The sequence below is a fragment of the Tinamus guttatus genome, unplaced genomic scaffold, assembly GCF_059628265.1.
Source record: "Tinamus guttatus ecotype Peru unplaced genomic scaffold, ASM5962826v1 Tinamus_guttatus_pri_ptg000179l, whole genome shotgun sequence".
In the NCBI taxonomy this organism is placed as follows: Eukaryota; Metazoa; Chordata; class Aves; order Tinamiformes; family Tinamidae; genus Tinamus; species Tinamus guttatus.
Window position 1 is genome coordinate 75,958 of NW_028288713.1, and position 18,541 is coordinate 94,498.

The 18,541-nt window shown below is 38.0% G+C and overlaps 1 protein-coding gene across 1 annotated transcript in view; it reads right to left on the reverse strand.

Moving 5' to 3' along the window:
• Positions 1-18,541, reverse strand: part of LOC104564594 (protein cordon-bleu) — a 107,057-nt gene that overhangs the window by 36,223 nt on the left and 52,293 nt on the right. The window contains exons 8-9 of the mRNA XM_088523302.1: positions 13,644-13,782; positions 10,299-10,469 (exon numbers count right to left, since the gene is read on the reverse strand). Of these exons, the coding sequence (XP_088379428.1) occupies positions 10,299-10,469; positions 13,644-13,782 (310 nt within the window). The remainder of the gene's footprint in view (positions 1-10,298; positions 10,470-13,643; positions 13,783-18,541) is intronic.

The following is an 18,541-nucleotide window of genomic DNA, read 5'->3' on the forward strand; positions in this document are numbered from 1 at the left end:
TTTTGAAGAATAGATAATTGATAACATGTTTAAAGTAAGATTTCTTTGGGGGGGAAAAAAAAGCATCTGCAGAGGAGAAAGAGGGTAAGTTTTATCTGATAAAACAGAATTGTGCCATTTTTGGTTGTTGATACAGAGATTGACTACTCAAAAAGATTTTCAGAACAAATCCAACATATCATGCATTCTTATAATAGTCCACAAAGTCTTTAGCTTCTACTTCTAATAACACAAGGAAGTGATTTAGGTTGGCCCTTGAAGAGTATTCAGCAGCTCACTCTGAGGCTTTCTGTATATCAAATCAAGTCTACAAATTTGTTCAGCTTCCAAAATGCTCTTCTATGAGCAAAATCCAAGAAAAGAAAATTCTTGCATTAAACAAAGTTTTGCTAAGAGATTTCTTAAATTCTTTATATTCAAATCTTGACTGTTACACATTATAAATTGATATTTTTTACATTCAATTAAGAAAAAGTGTTGAAAGTATTTCCTAATTAGCTTTCATGTTTTTATAAACTGAAAAAATATTTTCCCTGTTTTGTTTTTAACTTCTTGTCAAGTGAAAAAAATTGAGAAAAGGAGTAGGAAAAGGAGAAAAAAAAAGCAAATTGTCAACCTACACACTTTTAAAATTGGATATTGGTAATTTTCACTGATGTAAACAATTGGGCTTTTCTGTTTGTTTGCTTTAATGCGAGTGGACTTTCCCTTAACAGTCCTTCCCTGTTTATAAGAAACTACCATGTTGTTAGCAACTGTATTTTACCTTTTAATCACGATAGCCTTACAAGAAGATGCATTTGTCAGCCATAGCTGTCCTTTCTCATTCTTTCCTTTGTCTTCTTTTGTTGTAGGCCTTTGCCCTCCATTACACTCCACCTTTGCTTATGGTACTCTAGGGTGGAAAGTAATTCTTAGTGCCATGCCAAGAACCAATTATGGGATCCACAAAAGGAGCTGACAAAAGAGGCTCTGTCTCTTCTCTCAGCCTTTTGCTCCCTCAGGCCCTAAACCCCAGAAGTGACTGTGCATGGCCAGAATTCTCAATTTCTTAGAAGAAAGCAGGCAGTCATTTTAGTGAGTGTTTATGGGCTTAGAAGTGGTCATGGGAAAAGCTGAGTATGACCATCTCTAAGGACGGACTAGCACTTTGGTATGGGTATTATCACCTACCTGGAAGAAAGAACACCAAAATTTTCATCCATTTGCTTTCTGTAGAGGTCTGTGTAAATGACTGCTTTGAATCAGTAGGACCTTGCCCAACAAATTCCCATGCCATTTGAAATGCCAACCTGCAAGTTTGGTTTGGCCCATTATGTGTAAATCCAGCAGAACTCGGTTTGAATAACTCGGTTTAAGGCTCCAAAAGGCCTGTACACACACAAACCACATGTGCGCACATGGCTGGAGACTGACGTTCAGTCCGGCTTGGGACTGATAATACGCAAGTTCCTTCACTCACATGCGCTAGGGTTCCTCCATATCCCACTGGTTCAAGGGCAACAGCCATTCCTTAGCATGCTAGCCATGTATTACAGGAAAGGTTCACAGAGACAAGCTTATTTTATTTTGACTGAGGAAGAGGAAAACTGAGAATTCACTTTCACTCGAAATAAACATTTGCAATTTATCCACAGACCACTTGGCTTGCAGAACCAAGCAGCAAGGAAATTGAGAGAAATGTCTCTGCCTTTAGGGCAGGGGAATGCAGGATGGGGAATGTGAAGCTAAGATTTATTCCACACTTTATGAAGCAGTAACTGGTCAAGAGTTAAATACTAGGAACATGAGATTAGAAGAAACATTTGCTTTTCTGAAGTCCTCAAGAACAGGGTAAACAAAATTTATTTTTTACAGTCAAAGGAACTGTTCTCCAGTACACTAGGACCAATCTGCGCCTCAAAGCCTGCAAAAGCTCCAGGTATTACTCACAATACTTTGGCAGGCAGCAGAGTGGAATATATAATACTCCCTTTTCAAGTGGTCTTGCCTTTATCCAGAACTGGCTCTCCCTCTCCAGGCCTTTCTCAAGGAATGGGAAAATGAAACAGATTGGACAACCCTAAGCTAGGACTGACTTATCAGAACTGATTAGCAATATCTCATGTTCAAGTTACATTCATTTTTTCAGTTTCTAAAATACTTACCCCTTGTTGTTGAGTTGGAGTCCCTCAATGGTTATTTACCACTGAAGATCAGACCATCATAAAATAATAGGCACAGAGAGGTAATAAGGGAGAAAATTCTTACACAGAACAATGCAAGCTCATCTTCCCCTTTCGCTACCTCAGCAAAATGAGTGGAATGTATTCTGCATAAACTTCACTGTCCTTTTTTTGTTCTGTCAACTTCTGCTTAATGCTAACGACAATTATCTAGTCATACAAGTGCTACACAGGAGGCTATTGACATATCTGAACTAGAAGTGTGTAAACAGTGCAAGTTTGTCTCTCTGTCCTTGAGGGGGGAGTTCATAGTTTTGCAGTGACATTAGAAAACAATATGGCTGTAATTTTGGATGGACGGAATAAGTTACATTCTGTCTTCTAAAATAACATGTATTTTAGTTTGGAAAGTTAAATGGTGCCTACTGCATGTACTAAATATATATTGAGAGTCATGGTAATGACTCGAAGCCAAGTTAAGAGGACAGAATTCCTGTCTTATAGACATACATGGACACCTCTCACACTGAGGTGCTTTATACTCAGAGGGTACTGTAGGACCGCTTTCAAGTAGCTGTGAAAGTTAACAGGTATAATAAGTGTCATGTCCACAGAATTTATTGTACTTTTACAGAGTATAGGGACAGATGATAGGCATCCAATAGATTGTCTGGGCATATATTTAATAAATAAATGCATCATATTTAATTCATAAATGCAGCACAGGCCTTTGTAATTTATCACACCACTGACGGGATCATCTATCATCCCTCTCCCTGGCACTTATTTGGCCAGCTCTAGTTCAAAAGGAGCAAAAAGAGAAAGATTTTCCCCTGCATTTAACTCCACCCTCTCAGTAAAAAAAAAAAAAAAAAAAAAAAAAAAAAAAAAAAAGATTCATTTCAATACTCAGAGATCATTCCTAAAAAAACATGAAATGAAGTCATGACATGTAGAAAAGATATCTAAGGATGACTGGAAAAAACACCTCTGTTCTCAGTTTTATTATCTGAATGACAGATCTGCTGGTAATGAAGACATCTGTCTGTATAAGAGGATGGATACTCAAATAATCCGCATGTGCTTTCAAAATGCTAAAACTCACACCAATAAACCTTTCTAGCAGAACAACTCTTTCTGCACTCACACCAACCCAGACCTAGGCACTTCTTGAAGGCATACGCAAGCTCAATTCCCTAACTTCCGTGCCCAGGACAACTCTCAGACACACTCAGGCCACGTCTACACAGTGAGAGAAGAGACACATGCCACCATCCTCCGCCAGAATGGCTACACAACAAATTTGATCTTAAGTATGGACACAGTCATCAAAATAGCATGACAGGCAGACACAATTTATCTTGGTTTTCCTATCTGTGATGAAATCGGTAAAAAGCTACACAAATTTTTATTTTATTTGCTGGAGAGAACGATTCAGTAACTATGCCTAATTTTATGAAATTCTTAAAGAATGAAAATCTTTGTATAAATGGAATATCCATTAACTTAAAGTTAACTTCTAGTAATGCTTTTACTTGCTTCCTATTCCAACTACATGACAACGTCGGCTCCCTCTGGTGGTCAAAAGAACAGCAAAAACCTTTCTGCAGCCACTAAGTAAAATCTGTGCATCATGAAGCTTAATCTAATATTTCACTGAAATTTTGGGGAGTAGAGGAAATTTAGCATGTATCAGAATAGGATTCATTATAAGTTGTATGTCCTTATTTCCTAAGGACATTGAATTTCACAGGACCTGGAGCCATAATACTTGAACTGCTTTGATTTCTAAGCTATTTATGTCTTTATGCCTCCTTGTAAAGGGATTAATAGTATTTTCCAGTATTCCAGTATATTCTAGTATTCCCTTTCACTTTCTTCACTTGAAATACTTTGCCCTGAAGAAGAACAGGCAAAGTCAGTAGCACAGAAATGGGCTGAGTAAATTAAATGCATTTCTTAGCAACTCCAGTGAGAACATCTAGGTGGAAAACTCTACTATGTAAAGTGCATTTGTTTTAACTTTTCCATGCCATTCCCATCAAATTTCTGTTGCATTTACGGATAAAATGCAAGGAGTAAAATGAAACTATTTACATCATTGCTACCTTAAGACCCTATCCTAATACTTCAGCTGTCATTTCCTTTTTTCACCGAAAAGGACAGAAAAAAATCTCTCTCATTTCCAGGAGCAGAACATTAAGGCCTTTTTAGAAAACCTGGGCTGAAACCTAGAGTAAGTTGGGCTTCCATAAGAGCATTTTGGCAGTAAGCTGGTGCTCATGAACTGAAGTTCCCATTAATTTGCCTTCCCATGTTTGCATTTTGCTTAAACACTCTTTGCACACACATTATTTATGTATTAACAGCCTATCTATGCAATTCCGTTGAATAGATTTGAGTTTAATGAGTATCATTGAAAGCTATTTCCCACACTGTATAAAGTAATGAGAGGTTTTAAACAACATACTTCTGTTACACCATAAGTAATAATTCCTTATAATTAAGAAGATTTCTTACAGACATGCAGCAGTTTTAACTTAGCTCTTTTTTCTTTCCTTTTTTTTTATTATTTCTATATAATACTATATATGTGCTCGTACTGATGAAATTGTTAAAAAAAAAAAAACAAAGAGTATGAACTAGTTTAGGAGAGGGTTTTTTTTTTTTTTTCAATCAGAAAGATAGAGCTGGCTAGCTGAAGTGAGTCAAGGAATACTTTATACAGAAGTTCCACTTAAAATGTAATTCCTAGCAGCACTTTACTTTTAGGGACAAATTTTGCATGTTTGGACAGAAAGTTGATTATTGCTGTTTAATGATTTTTTTTAACCTTTTATGTAGGGTGTTGAAGGTTAGAGTCGACCACCTGGAAGCAGACACCTTTTAATGGAAAACTTCTCAGCAATGTGAGAGGGTCATAGTTGTGTTCTTTCAAGACAAGGGAGCTTTTGCCTCAAAATTATAATTAATTTGAAAACTCAAGCCTTCCATTGAGTTAAACTGGTGTCAATAGGGTATTTGCCATGAACTGCTTTTACCTGACTTGAATATTCTATTAAATACAAAAACCTTTGTTTCACCACTTCATTATTCCATTTTCATACCAGTGCTAACTCCACAGGGCATGTAACTTCATGAAGTTACAAACAGGATGTAAACAGAGTAATAAGAATGGGTAAATTAGGTTCTTAATCTTCACATTGTGAACACCCACTTTTTTTTTTTTTTTTTTTTTAAAGACAGGAGAATTACAATGAAACCATTGTCTCGCCTTAAGAAGCTATTATGAAGTTCAATTCTACTCCACTTTTATTAGAAGACCCTTAGGGTATTAAGTATACTTTCCAAGGCATTACTTAAAACTTATTAATTACATGTCATATTTGTATTAAAAAAGTCAAAACTTTTCAGTTACGTTTCATATTATCTGTAGGAATGCTTTGCTTTCTTACTCTCCATTTTGCCTACCTGGAAAGGATTCAAGATGTACATGATTATTTGCTTGAGGGTAAAATAATAATTTTTCATGACTTAAATTAGAGTGATGTATTGCAACTCGCTCATTTAAATAACAGAGATGTCTTAAATCACGGTACATGTGAGGTCAGAATAGACCTGGGTGTGTTCACCACGGTAACTCATAAAACCCATGTTTATAATTCAAAATGATTAAAAATACATGCCTTATGGGCCATTCACATGAAGAACTTTCTTCATCGAAAAAAGTTTTAGGTAAGTAAAAATGTTACAGCAGATATATTTTAATTATAAGTCACTGAATATTTCTATTACAACTGAAAAAGTAGACCCGTGGAACAAGATTTACCTTGAGCAAACAGTGTTTGCATCTTTTGTTACAGAAACAGAACACACACTTTGATTTCCATAGGATGTCTTCAGCATCAAGATAAAAATAATCATAATAAGCATCTGTATGAAGGCAGAAGTAAAGCTGATAGATCAATACATGTTGTACTGATTCTCAGTATACCTTTAGGCCTCTCATAAATCTGACAGATCTTTAAGTTTCTATTTTTTTTTTTAAACTTGGTACCTTGATTGATAGCCAAGGTATAGAAAGAATCTTGCACTTCAGGTTCACTTTGCCATGCTCAGCGCTGGCTCTGTTCCAGTGGAACAAAACAAATGCAATGAGGGAAAAAAACAGAACGTATCTGAGAATGCAAAATAGTATATCTGGACTGATAGAAAAGAGAAAAATGCTTTTAGAAGGTTTTCACAAAATCATTAGTACTGAAGGTAAGAAACCTTCCCCCATGCACACACTCTTTGAAGCACCAAATCAAATTAAACAGTGATTCAAAATAAAGAGAACTGTTTGAAAAAGAACAAATGTATGGATAATCATTTGGAGGCTGATACATGGATTTTGTAACAGAGCATTCAGTTTTGGGGAACATCTCTCTCAAACGAATGTGAACCACAGCCAAAATTGATCAATAGTAATTCAAAGAAAATGTGCAAGGTCCAAAAGAAAAGAAGCCAAAATCTCAGTCAAAGGGAAAAAAAAAAGGTTCTTTTTCAGCAGGGAAGGAAGAAAGAATCAGGATAGCAGAGGCAACAGGAGGTGCAGAGGTATGAAGGTCACAGGAAGAGGCAAGGTCTGTCAGATGCGCTTGGTGTATGAAGGGAATGATGCACAGCAATAAACTGTGGGGGAAAGAGAGTAAAATGATAGAGTTATAAATACTGTGTAAACAAAATAGCAGAATGGCTAGTATGCTCAGTAACCTTAAAGAATGAAATTCCCAAAAAGAGGTGCACTTACATGCCTTGAAAATCAGAGGCTTTGTGCAATCCCACAGCTCCCTCTCTCACTATGAGACTGACTTCTGGCTTCATATACAAGCTAACTTCATTCCAACATAACACCTCCTGTTACTCAGGGTGTCTATGAATTTGGCTCTGCTTGCACTGAGTCTCAATAATCTATGAGGCAACGTGCCAGATGATGTCTGAACATCATGCTCTACCCTCTGCTCTGGCTTTAGGAAGAAGAGAAACGATGGTGGTGCGAGTCTCCATAGCCCCACCTGACATGTTTTCACACTCTGAAGACCATTGCTAAGAAAGAAAAGGCTGTGTTTGTCAGCTGCCTTCTGCAGCACTGCGTTATGATAGGCAGGCAAAATTCTCCTCTCAGCAGCCTGCAGTTCTCAATGAATTTGAAACCACATCTAGCCACATGCGGGCTGTACTACCCATTATCATCAATGGTATCAAGAAAAATTTTAAGAATCGGATATGGGTGCTGTCCCTTAAAACGAACCTTGCGTTACCCTTCAGCTGACAGCATAAATGTCATCTGTGCCAAGTAACTGGAAAATGTTAACATACTCTACTCCTTCCCCTTCAAATTTTCTAGTTGCGATGTTTGTTTTGATTTACAATTGAAACAAAGACAGATTGAAATCATTATATCATTTTTCTTAATATCAGAACACTTTCAGAAATTTAAAAAACAATCACCAAACTTTACACAATGCAAACTGACTTCACTAATACCTTAGCCAAGCTAAGAACAAAGTGGATTTAGAGTGTTTAACCTCAGGATCTCACTCTATAAGAAGGTGAATTATTCTTTTTCAAGCAACTTTTAAATTTCATACGGCTCATAGGAGGTGCAAATCTGTTTTAATAATGCACTTGCAAACATTGCAAGATAGCCCATTTAATTGCTCTGCTAGGTAATGCAGACCTTCAACATGTGTGTTCCTTACCTACTGTTAGTAGAGAGTTCACTGATGGCATTTATTGAGATCTTTGCAACAGAAGTCACATTTCTGTATTAGCAAGGTGCAACCCATCTTAAAAATCACAAGCCATGAACGATCTGATTAGTAAGACAAGAAAGGACCTCATAAATCCCATGCACACAACATGCAGCTAAAGGTCTATTAGATCAAAAATTAACAGGAAAGCTCACTTAATGTGAATAAAAAGATGAAAGAGCAAAAAAAGATGACAAACAACTGCGCTCTTGTTAGGGAAAACAGCTCTTACCATCACACCACACAAAGCTCAATATTCAAGTAAGGGACCTATTCATGAATGACTAGGGCTCTACACACATTTGGAAATCTCCGTGAAGAGCAATTACCATATGGTCTATGAAATGGGGATTCCTCAAAGGGAGTTTCTCGGAGCACATTGGAACAACTGTGTCCTCACTGGGAAGGCGTGAGAGGTGGGACACGGAGCCTCACCAACAGCGGCAGGAATTCAAACCTCACACGATCACAGAAGTTTTATTTCTGAGTGGGAAAGGCAATCTTGGGAAAGACAAAACTGCTGCTGATACTCGCCCACTCGGCAAAAGACAACCACAGTCCTCAGCAGGGAAAGCTGGTTTTAGAGTGATTTCAGAGCAAATATGCCTTTAATCAATATCTGGCATCAGCAGCTTATTCTCCTTCCCACCTTGTTCTATGAGAAAACAGTTACTGTGGTTAGAATTAGAAGGACTGGAAATACTGTTGTTCTTTGAATCTACCGCCAAAGCCCTGTTTGTACTGCTAGGGGCATTCTCAGGCAATAAAAAAACCTCATTGCAAAACCCTGTTCTTATACCACTCAATCGTGACGGTATCTAAGCACCTTTCAGAATGGCATTAGGCAATATAGTTAGCATTTGTCATGTGTGCTGCTTTCTCTCATGCGATATATCTACAAATATACACGCCAAACTTCATATAACTTGGTAGAGCAGCACATAGTTCAGATTTTTTTTGTGTCATTTTTTCAACACTAAGTCTCTAAAATGCTCTCCATGCTTTACATCTCTAAAATATCCACTAAGCATTATCCCTTAGTTCTCAGTAAGCTGAGGATAATAAAAGCTCATGTAATGTTTCCATGTACTAGCTTAATCAAATATTTTTGGCTAGGATATTGTGTTTGTTTAAGAGCAAATGATCTGGCTGATAAAATCAGAGCTGCATTGATTGAAGTGTATTTGATCACTTGGACAAATCACGAAAGCATCTCTAAATATTACAATGGTAGATGAAAATGAAATATTAATGCAAAGAAGGCCACAACAGATTTTTAATAAAGAAAACAGTGTAGGCAAGCTGATGGTAAAAAGAAAATAAAAAAGAAAATATTTCAACCATGACATGTTTTCTGTGCATAGGCTGCTAAGAATGAGCTAGTTAATCCTCAATAAGATTTAGGTTTTCTGCTAGCATCTATCTCCTCAATTTCCTTCTCTCCTCAGCACAAAACTTATCACTCTGTATCTGCTTTGGATTTAGCTGATATTCAAACGCACCAAGATCATTATATCAGAGAGCAAGAGCTACCTGCAGAAAAATCTCTGTGAAGCAGCAGCCTGGAAAAGACCTTTGCCAAGTAAGGAGATGTTCATGGTGATACTTCCCTCTCCTATGGCTAGGAGACATAGCCACTGGATGCCACACTACACGGAGCTTCCCTGCCTTACAAGAGCTACTTGGGTGTGCAGGGCAAGCCCACAGGGAGTATGTGACATGATCAAAGGCCTGGAGTATATACAGAGATATAAAGGCAGTCAATGGCTATGCGGTATGAAAACATACTTCTTTGCAAATACCCATGGCAGATTGTTTTTGGTCTCTTAATAGCTGTGCCCCAAGGGGAAAAGCACACAAAGGACTATTCAGGGCTGACAAGGAAGGTGTACCCATTGAAGCAGGAAAATCTGTAGCAATATACAGCTGGTGTAAATGGTGGCATTTTCCTGAAGGGAGGCACCCAGCAGGTTCCAAACTAGACCCATAGATCTACTGTGTCTCATAATAATTTCTCAGGAGAGAAAGAAGAAGAATCAATATGTGACAACCAAGTCTTGCTTCCAACTGCACAAAGTCACATGGTTTGATGGTTGTTTTTAAATGTTTCTACAGAATGGTCAGGCATCATCAGCAAAATCATGTCCAAACACGTTCTTCATTTATGTTATAGTAATTAGTTACACTGAATTGGGCATTTCAAAAGAAGACAGGCTGGAAGAGAGGGGAAAAAACGGACAGGTATGCCTAAACAGCAGAGAGGAAAGTCTGGAAAAGTTATGCCTGAGAGTAACAATCAAGAGAGAGGAGATGTAAATAGATATATTCTGTAACATACGTTTAGATACCAGCTCTGTGGGTGCTGTAACATCTGCTCCTCTGTAAGGGACTGCTGCATCCGTCCTGTCTGTGTCGGGAGGAGGGTAAGGTGGGGGCGGGGGGATCTCTAACTGGGGTGGACCACGTGGGTTGCCTCTAGGAGGCTTTGATGGCACCTGCCGTCCTTCACCTACAGGGGATCAATGGACTTCAAGTTACTTCATCGCCAAAGTAACGATTGCTCTGTCATTACATCTTAAACATACATTAATTTTTCTCTTACCCATGCCCAACGTCTCTCTGGATCCAATTCTTCTTATATCTATCACAATATAAATATCAGAGGAAAAACTAGATCTCTCTCAAGTTGATGGCCATGGGTTCAGAATCAGGCCCAACACATATATCAGAACAAACCTTCTCTAGTCTTTTGGCAAATGTAAGGAAAGAGAAAAAAAAACAGGGGAAAAAAAAAAGTGTGAGAAAAAAACCCACCTATGTAGAGCACATGAGAACATACGAAAAAATGTGCTTTATTTTCATCTCCTCAAGTGACAAACTGCCTCAATTTTTTGACCTCTAGAATCATTATGTGACTACTTTCCTGGCTCCCTGAGAGAAAAATAGAAATGTTTCAGAATAGTATTTTTAGAAGGCATCTTGATTTTTTTTTCTTTTTCTGATAAGTTGTTTTATTATTTTGACATTGTGGAAAAGTAGCTGATTAAACAGCTCTTTGCTACACAATGTTTTAAGCTATCCATGGAAATGCTTAGAACTTTAGCTGGGGATTTATTTCAGCACTATACAAAATAAGCTAAAAAAATCATGCACCTTTGCACTCACTATATTGCATTAACCATCTGCAATGTCAAAAACAGCTGCCAGTTTGTTGCACACAGGCCTAGAGCTAGCTGACGCTAGCTGAAGCTGTATCTCTAGCTGAAGCTGTATCTCCTCCCTTTTTAGCTTTGAGTAGAGACATGCAATGACTCACAGATCTATATCTAAAAACACATTCACTATTGTCATACTTGGCTAATTGTGGCATTCCCTGCAAATTCAGAGGACTCCTATAGCTTCTCATTCTGTTTCCAACCTTCTTTTAGACTTATTTAAAGCTTCGGTTCTGACTTTCACATGCATAAAAGTGAGCATTTGCATCAACCAATCTTCCAGGCTTGACTTGGGCGTTTTGAGATGCATGAATCCTTAGATTATTATCTCCACAAATGCTGATCTTGCAATTCAGAAAGTCCTAAGAGGCTGGGGAGAGCATGCTGAGGAAACAGGACTGCCTGCTCATTCTGTTCTTACACCCTTCCTTAGGCATCTGCTATCAGTCACTGATGAAGAGGGACGCTGGTCTGAACTATTATGACCATTCCTATACTCTTAGGCACTGGTGCTGCCAAAAAGGGATGAAGCACCAAGGTGGAGAGAATGGATTAAACTCACTGAGATGTTCTTAAAAATCACTAGCTTCTAGAGATTCAAGATGCAATTTAAATGATTTGTCCATTTGCAGGCAATCTGACTGCTTTGAGAAAACTGGGCACAGTCCTTCAGAATAGGCAATTCAGTGTTAAATACTTCAAGAGCTCCATTTGCCCAACTGAGAAAGTTTTCAATAGGCTCTTCTGCTTTGATTCACCTGGGTTGGCTGGGTATCTTTAATCCTTTCTCCATCACGCTGTTATTTCCCACAGCACTTTTTCTCCCCTTCACTACTGTCTTGCTTTGTTCACAGCTATTCCCTCTTGCATTCTGAGCCATCTGTGCTTTCTCATCGTTTTCTTGCAAAAGACCCAAAGAGAGGCTGTTTCACCAACCTTCCCTTGCTGCAATTTTCTCTTGTTAATGAAGGTATTCATTCAGGAAAGCAGGAGAAAATGAAAAGCACTGAGGCTAGGGCTACTGTGGGACAAGTTCTTTGCCGATGTAAACCAGCAAATCTCCATTAAAGTAAATGATACTACGACATCTTACATCAACAGAGGCTGGCCAAGAAGCCCTTATGTATACAGCACTCAGCCGATAGAAGTGGTCTGTTCTGTTTCATCCATAGCATTCCTAGCACTGCCATGAAATAAAATTAACACTTACAGAAAGTTAAAGAACCAAATGCCATGACTAAGTGACTTGCTGTAATAGGGGAAGGCATCTGGAATGACAGGCTGTGACATCAGCAATGGTTAACAGAAAGCCAATTTTCCAAATACTCTTGTATTATATGGCATGGTGATAACATTCCCCTTAGAGGGCTTATTTAAAGGATGTCAATGGAGTCGAACATGTCACAAGATAATGGACTCCTGCTGCTACATAAATGCTGAGGCATTAAATGTGAAGCATTTACTGAAAATAAATGTTGGAACAAAGCCAAGAGGTTTCTTTCTAAACTGCGAGGCACTCGTAATGTAAGCAATTATGTATGACAGGATGTCATATCTCTATGTCTTAGGCACTTTATGAAACATGAGGTCAAAGGCATGAACTGGAGTGCACTGAGTGCATTATGGCACTTGAAGAATGATTCCCTTAATGTACCGAAAAACAAGTTCCAATATGTGGGGTTATCATCTCATGGTTCTACTCACGACAAAATCACTTTGCTTGCTAAAAGCCTAATCTTGGTGTCCTCTCCCAGGCAAAGCTCCCACTGATCTGAATAAGCTAGCATTCAGATAATGACAGAAATCTGAGAGAACATTTGTCAGTCCTCCTGTATCAAAGCAAATGTGGTGTCATGTACAGCTGGTGACTACAGCTTCTTTATTGTCTCCAGCTATGTGTGGAATTCCTTCCAGAGCACCAGCAGCAATTTTCTTCTACTGATTAACTAAAGATTCAGTGGATATTAAGTTGAAATAGGACTAAATGCTAAATTAAAAAGATGAACTTCATTAAACATGGTCAGTTGATAAATAAAACTCTTCAGATTATAAAATAAAATATATTCAGACATCAGAAAAATTAGGTGAACCTGAGCTAGTCTGCTGTATTTCAGTTTATTTCAGGGAAACCTCATGGCTTCATAAAGATTCACTTTCCATTTATGGATCAAACCAGTGTGACTTTAAAGTCACGGAATGGCGCAGACCACCAGCGCTTTTGAATACCAAATGTATGCAGAATATTCATCTACCTTTTTCTACTCTACGGTAGCCAGAAAGTGCCGTTAAAGTAATATACGGACACATATTTCCAGACTTTCATTCTGTAGAGTAAATGGGATTTCCTCCGGCCCCCGCGGCAAATTGCAAAGGCCCCAGCTCACAGCATGACCGAGTTATGGAATTGCTGAACAGCAAGTGTCCAAAGCACATGCGGGGGATGATGCAGAGACAAGAACCTCACTCACCCATTGTGCTCTTCCGCTTGTCCTCCCTTTCTTCTGTCCTGTTTGGCATGGCAGGAGTGGGGGGAGCTGACGGACTTGGCGGAAGAGGGGCACGTCTCTTCTTTTTCTGTAAATCATTTAGAGATGCTCCATGTGAAATCTAGAAAATTAGAAAAAAATGCCAACGGTAAGGGAGCAGTTCTTTAGATTTTCTAAGTTACCAGTAGTAGAAAAAAAACAATCTAGTTATCACATGTCCTATTTTCTTCAGCACATAGCATCACCAAAATGTTTATTTTGAGAATTTATAGTGACAATAGGAGATTAAAAAGAGCAATCAGAAGAGGTGTGGCAATATTGTGCTAAGAGAAGGAAAGGGTAAGAACTTGCACGTTGACATTACAGCAATACTGTCCATCTACTACACATTTAATGTTTGATGGTAATTACAGAGACCAGTACTTGGTTATGGACTGTAGGACACACCATTTGATGTACAGTCTGATAACATGTTCTATTTTTCCACCGGTTTCCTCAGAACCTAAAATATGGTTAGACAGATTAAGGACTGATGAATTGCGAGAGGAAAAACATATTAAATGTCTTACTGCCTGACAACACAATATCATATGATATTTTATTTATGATTACTGGGCATTCTAGACAAACTTTTGAAAGTCTGTCTATATAATAGCACCACCTCCAGTAATTGCAACATGTTAGCTGGCCAGCCAAAACTTCATTCCTGTTTAGACTTTAAAATGTGCCTTTGGTTTCATTGGGTTGCGCTGTATTTCCTGTAGATTTCTAGAACTTAGCTCTTTTTTCTTTTATAGGGGAAAAAATAAAATAAGAAAAAAAAAAACAAAACACATATAGGAAAATTACTTGAGCTTCTATGGCCGAGAGGTAGTGACAATACCAGGAAAATAATAGGTTTAAGGCTGAGGGAAATGCAACCTGTCCCCATACAATGCTTGGCGTTGGCACTCCTCAGGCTTCACTTGCATCCCTTCCCTGCTTTGTTCTGATGCTCCACAGAGCTGAAGATATCTAATATACAGAATTGCCTGGTGGTTTCCTAATATTGCATAGGCCTTAATAATAATAATAAACTTTCCTTTAATCTAGAGGATTAATGAACACTTAAGCCCTATTTTCGAGGGAAGATTTCATTAAAAAAATAGTAGCTTCACATAGCTTAAAGCTATTGGAGTTCAGAGGTGCTCATTGACATAGGACAGTATCTTTTGTTAGGTTCAGTGAAAACTTTGAGGATAAGTTAATTTTATCAGCCTACATTTTTAACAGCATTCAAAAAGGGCTTGGTTTATAAAAGCAGATTCATTCAGGAACCAAAATGCTGAAATTTAGCTGTCATCCTCCAAGAGAATGCTCCAACCATGGCACTATGCAAACTTTTTCTTGGGAAAAGAAAAGCCCCTCTGCTTGCTGCTCTGGAAAGAAGTATGTTAATCGAACCAAAATGCAGCTTCCTGGCAAACTGATTCTGCACAGCAAGGGAAGGAAGGAAGGAAGGAAGGTGTCCTGCATTTGGTACCGTGGTTGTTTCTGTATGTTACATTAAATATGTATTGGATATAACATATTACTAAAGTCAGTGAGACCAGTCTAGGTAAAGTTAGGTATAAAATTCATGTCCAAGAATGCTAATAGCAACTAGTGATTTTTGCAAACTTACTGGGCACCTAACTGTAGGGAAGAACATCAGCCCAAACACTCAAGAATGAGTACAGTAAAATTTTAGAGTTACTTTGGCCCAAAACAAGGAAGTTAGCCCATAGTAAGCTGGGGCATGTAGGAAAATACTGTGACTGACTGAAATCCCTGCCCCAGATCCATAATGTCCATGGGAAACACTGCTTGGTGACTCATCAATCTTTGGGTTTGCTAAGGAGTAATTACATGGAAGACAACTGGCTAATACTGCATTCTTCTCCATGTCTATTTGGAGTATTTGGAAAAGAGGCACTTGTTTAAATATAAAAAAATATCACATCCTGTCTGCACTGTATGTTCAGTAGCTAAAGATACAGCAGCAAGTAATACTGTATCTTGAGTCTTGAGGACAGTAACTTACAGAAAAAGAAAAAAAAAGGCATCTCTTGACATGTGGATGAGACTAAATATTTAAATTTGAGTACAGAGTCTGCAAAATTGAGTAGCTGTAGAGAATCACAGGGGAGACAGGCAGCACCCAAAGTTTCCCAACATTTGGCAAGGGCAAATCACGATTTTGGTGGTTGTTTAATAGCATTTTGTAGCTTTCACATTTACTTTCCAGGCGGAAAGGCCATTGCTCTCAAGAAGGACAAAGACTGGTGATTTAAATGACAAGCCTAGAAAGGTTTGAGAATGAAGCAAGGAAGTAAGGAAATGCATTTTTTTCCACTTGGAATGATAACGATCAGTAGTCACTCTTCGCCAAGCACCAGATGAACGAAGCATGTTAGTTTGGTATAGTCAAATTCCTCAAAGATACATCACTGTTTTACTAAGAAGAAAGAATTCTTTACACAAGCCTTCTGAGGAAGATTAGATACATGGATGAACAAACTGCTATTACTTTAAAAAAAAAAAGTTTTTACTATACTGTCAGTTAAGCATACTAACTTACAAATTCCATTTAAAAGATGAAAAGCCTGTTCAAAGCTAGCCACACTACAATGTATATAAGAAACGCCTAGTTCAAGAAGAGGTCATAAAAATTGTTAAAAGTAGTTCTTGAATGTCAACCTCAGTAAACCTGTGAGGCTAAACATATATGGCAAAATACACAAAGAACATTCTATTTCTTTCTTGTAGTTCTATTTACTAAAACAACAGCACTTGACAATAATTTGTTATGGCTGGCTGCTTCTTTTATAAAGAAATTAAGCCTTAACAACATTATCTGAAGTAATTTCCCGTCCAAACTTTGTTATAGTAGCCCCTCACCGAGCGTGACAGAATATTTGCTGTTCTTAGCACTTCTACTTCACCTATGTAGCACTTCTGAGAAAGCATTCATTTAGACACTATGAGGTAAGCTCTGCTGTGCAAAAAATAAAGAACTTTTAAAGACATTGTAAGCGTTTTCTGACTATGCCATCAACTGAACTACAAGTGAATAAAGTTGGCCACAGTGACCTAAATCTGACAGTGACATTTTTGTTCACATATTGATGAGGCCACATACGATGCAAAAAGGCAATTTTCTATTAAATTCATTTCATGGCCAATATGCTGCTTGGAAAATATTTCCAGTATTGCAAACTGAATATTTCAGGAATGTGATGAATATGTTTTACTTCCGTGAAAGCTCAAAACCTTAATTAACATTTCTGGGCTTTAGCTAAGATTTCAGATCATCTGATCTTCTATCTCTAAGATTTTCAGAATGGTGCAGAAAGGAATCCTACAAGACTTATGTTTGAAAGTTTCACCTACTAGGATATCACAGTCATCTTGCTTACAGAGGACCTGCAGATAACGTACCAGTGAATATTTAGCTTAAGATTGAATAATTTCACGGGCAAAAGGTCTAGGTGAAAAGAATATGTAATTGTGAAAAATATTAACAGAGCTTCAAGGAAACAAGAGCCACCATCATCAAAAGTGCATCAAGTATTCAAAAATCAGGAGGTTCTCAAACTTCTAGTGTAAGCTCTCCCTACTGCTTTTCCTATCCTCTACTTACAGGATGAGGCAACATTTTTCCATTTATCAATCCTTCACTATTATTTTTCCTAATGGGTATGTTTATCTGTGTAAGTACTTGTCCTCTTCTTTTATTCAACACCAAATTTGTCCTTGCTTCACCACAGATCTCATGCTCCCAAAACCGAGCTCCCTTCTGCAAGCCAGGAGCAGTATCAACCATTTGTGCTTTGCTATCCCCTCTTGCATCTAATGATCAATGCAACCCACTCTGTTAATGAAATAACCCTTTCTTTTTAATTGCTATGTGGACCGTTAAGGAAATCATGCTACAATATTTCCACCTCCAAAGACAGATGAAAGAGCAATAGCAGGCTCGGATAGCCACACATCTCCACATCTACTGCACTATGAATAGCCCATAGCCTCTTGTTCTAGATGGTACAGAACAAGCAACTAGACTTAATGCAACCTTGAAAAGGCACCTAGGCCTAACAATGGCATTGGTAAATGGTAGAATACTGCAATGTTTTAACTACTATAGGTTTATCTTCCCAGATAGAGTATGTGGCTGCTAACAAGGTGTTTTAAAAAGGTGAAACAACTGGCCCAGCTGCATATTTTGGATTTGAAGGGAGACATCATGAAACTTTTAGACTGCATGCTGATGACCACTTTAGAGGTTTCTCAGAACTATCATCTGCCTTTCTTTAAATCTTTTCTCCAGTTATTGAATACATAAGGGAGATACAGCAATGCTCAAGAACTTCAGTGTGGGGACACAGAGCCCAGGAGAAAGTTAATTTTCTTTCTTTCCCCTCTTCTCACAAGACTGATATTAGGGAGGAAAAAAAGACAACAGAAGAAAGAAAAATACTTTCTGGAAGACTAAGAATGAACTTGGGGAAAAACACTGAATAACCTCAGCTCAGAAACACATCACATAAGCAGAGTAGACAACTTAAAAATTCCCATGGAAAGGCTCCTTGGACTTGTGGATTAAAATGAAACATCATCTTCGTCAGTTACATAGGCTGTTTTCTGAGTATCTGTAGGTGTTTGTATGGCAGTGTCTAGAGCTCCTGGAGAAAGCCACAACTACTAACAGATGGATATAAGCAGTTCTAACTGTGCCTAACAAAACACCTCAGGGGATCTTGTTGATAATGCTGTTGAGATGTCAAAAAAGTAAATAGTTTGTCTTTCAGAAACCAAACTACTCTGTTTAATATTTTCATAAACACTTTTACAAAAAACAT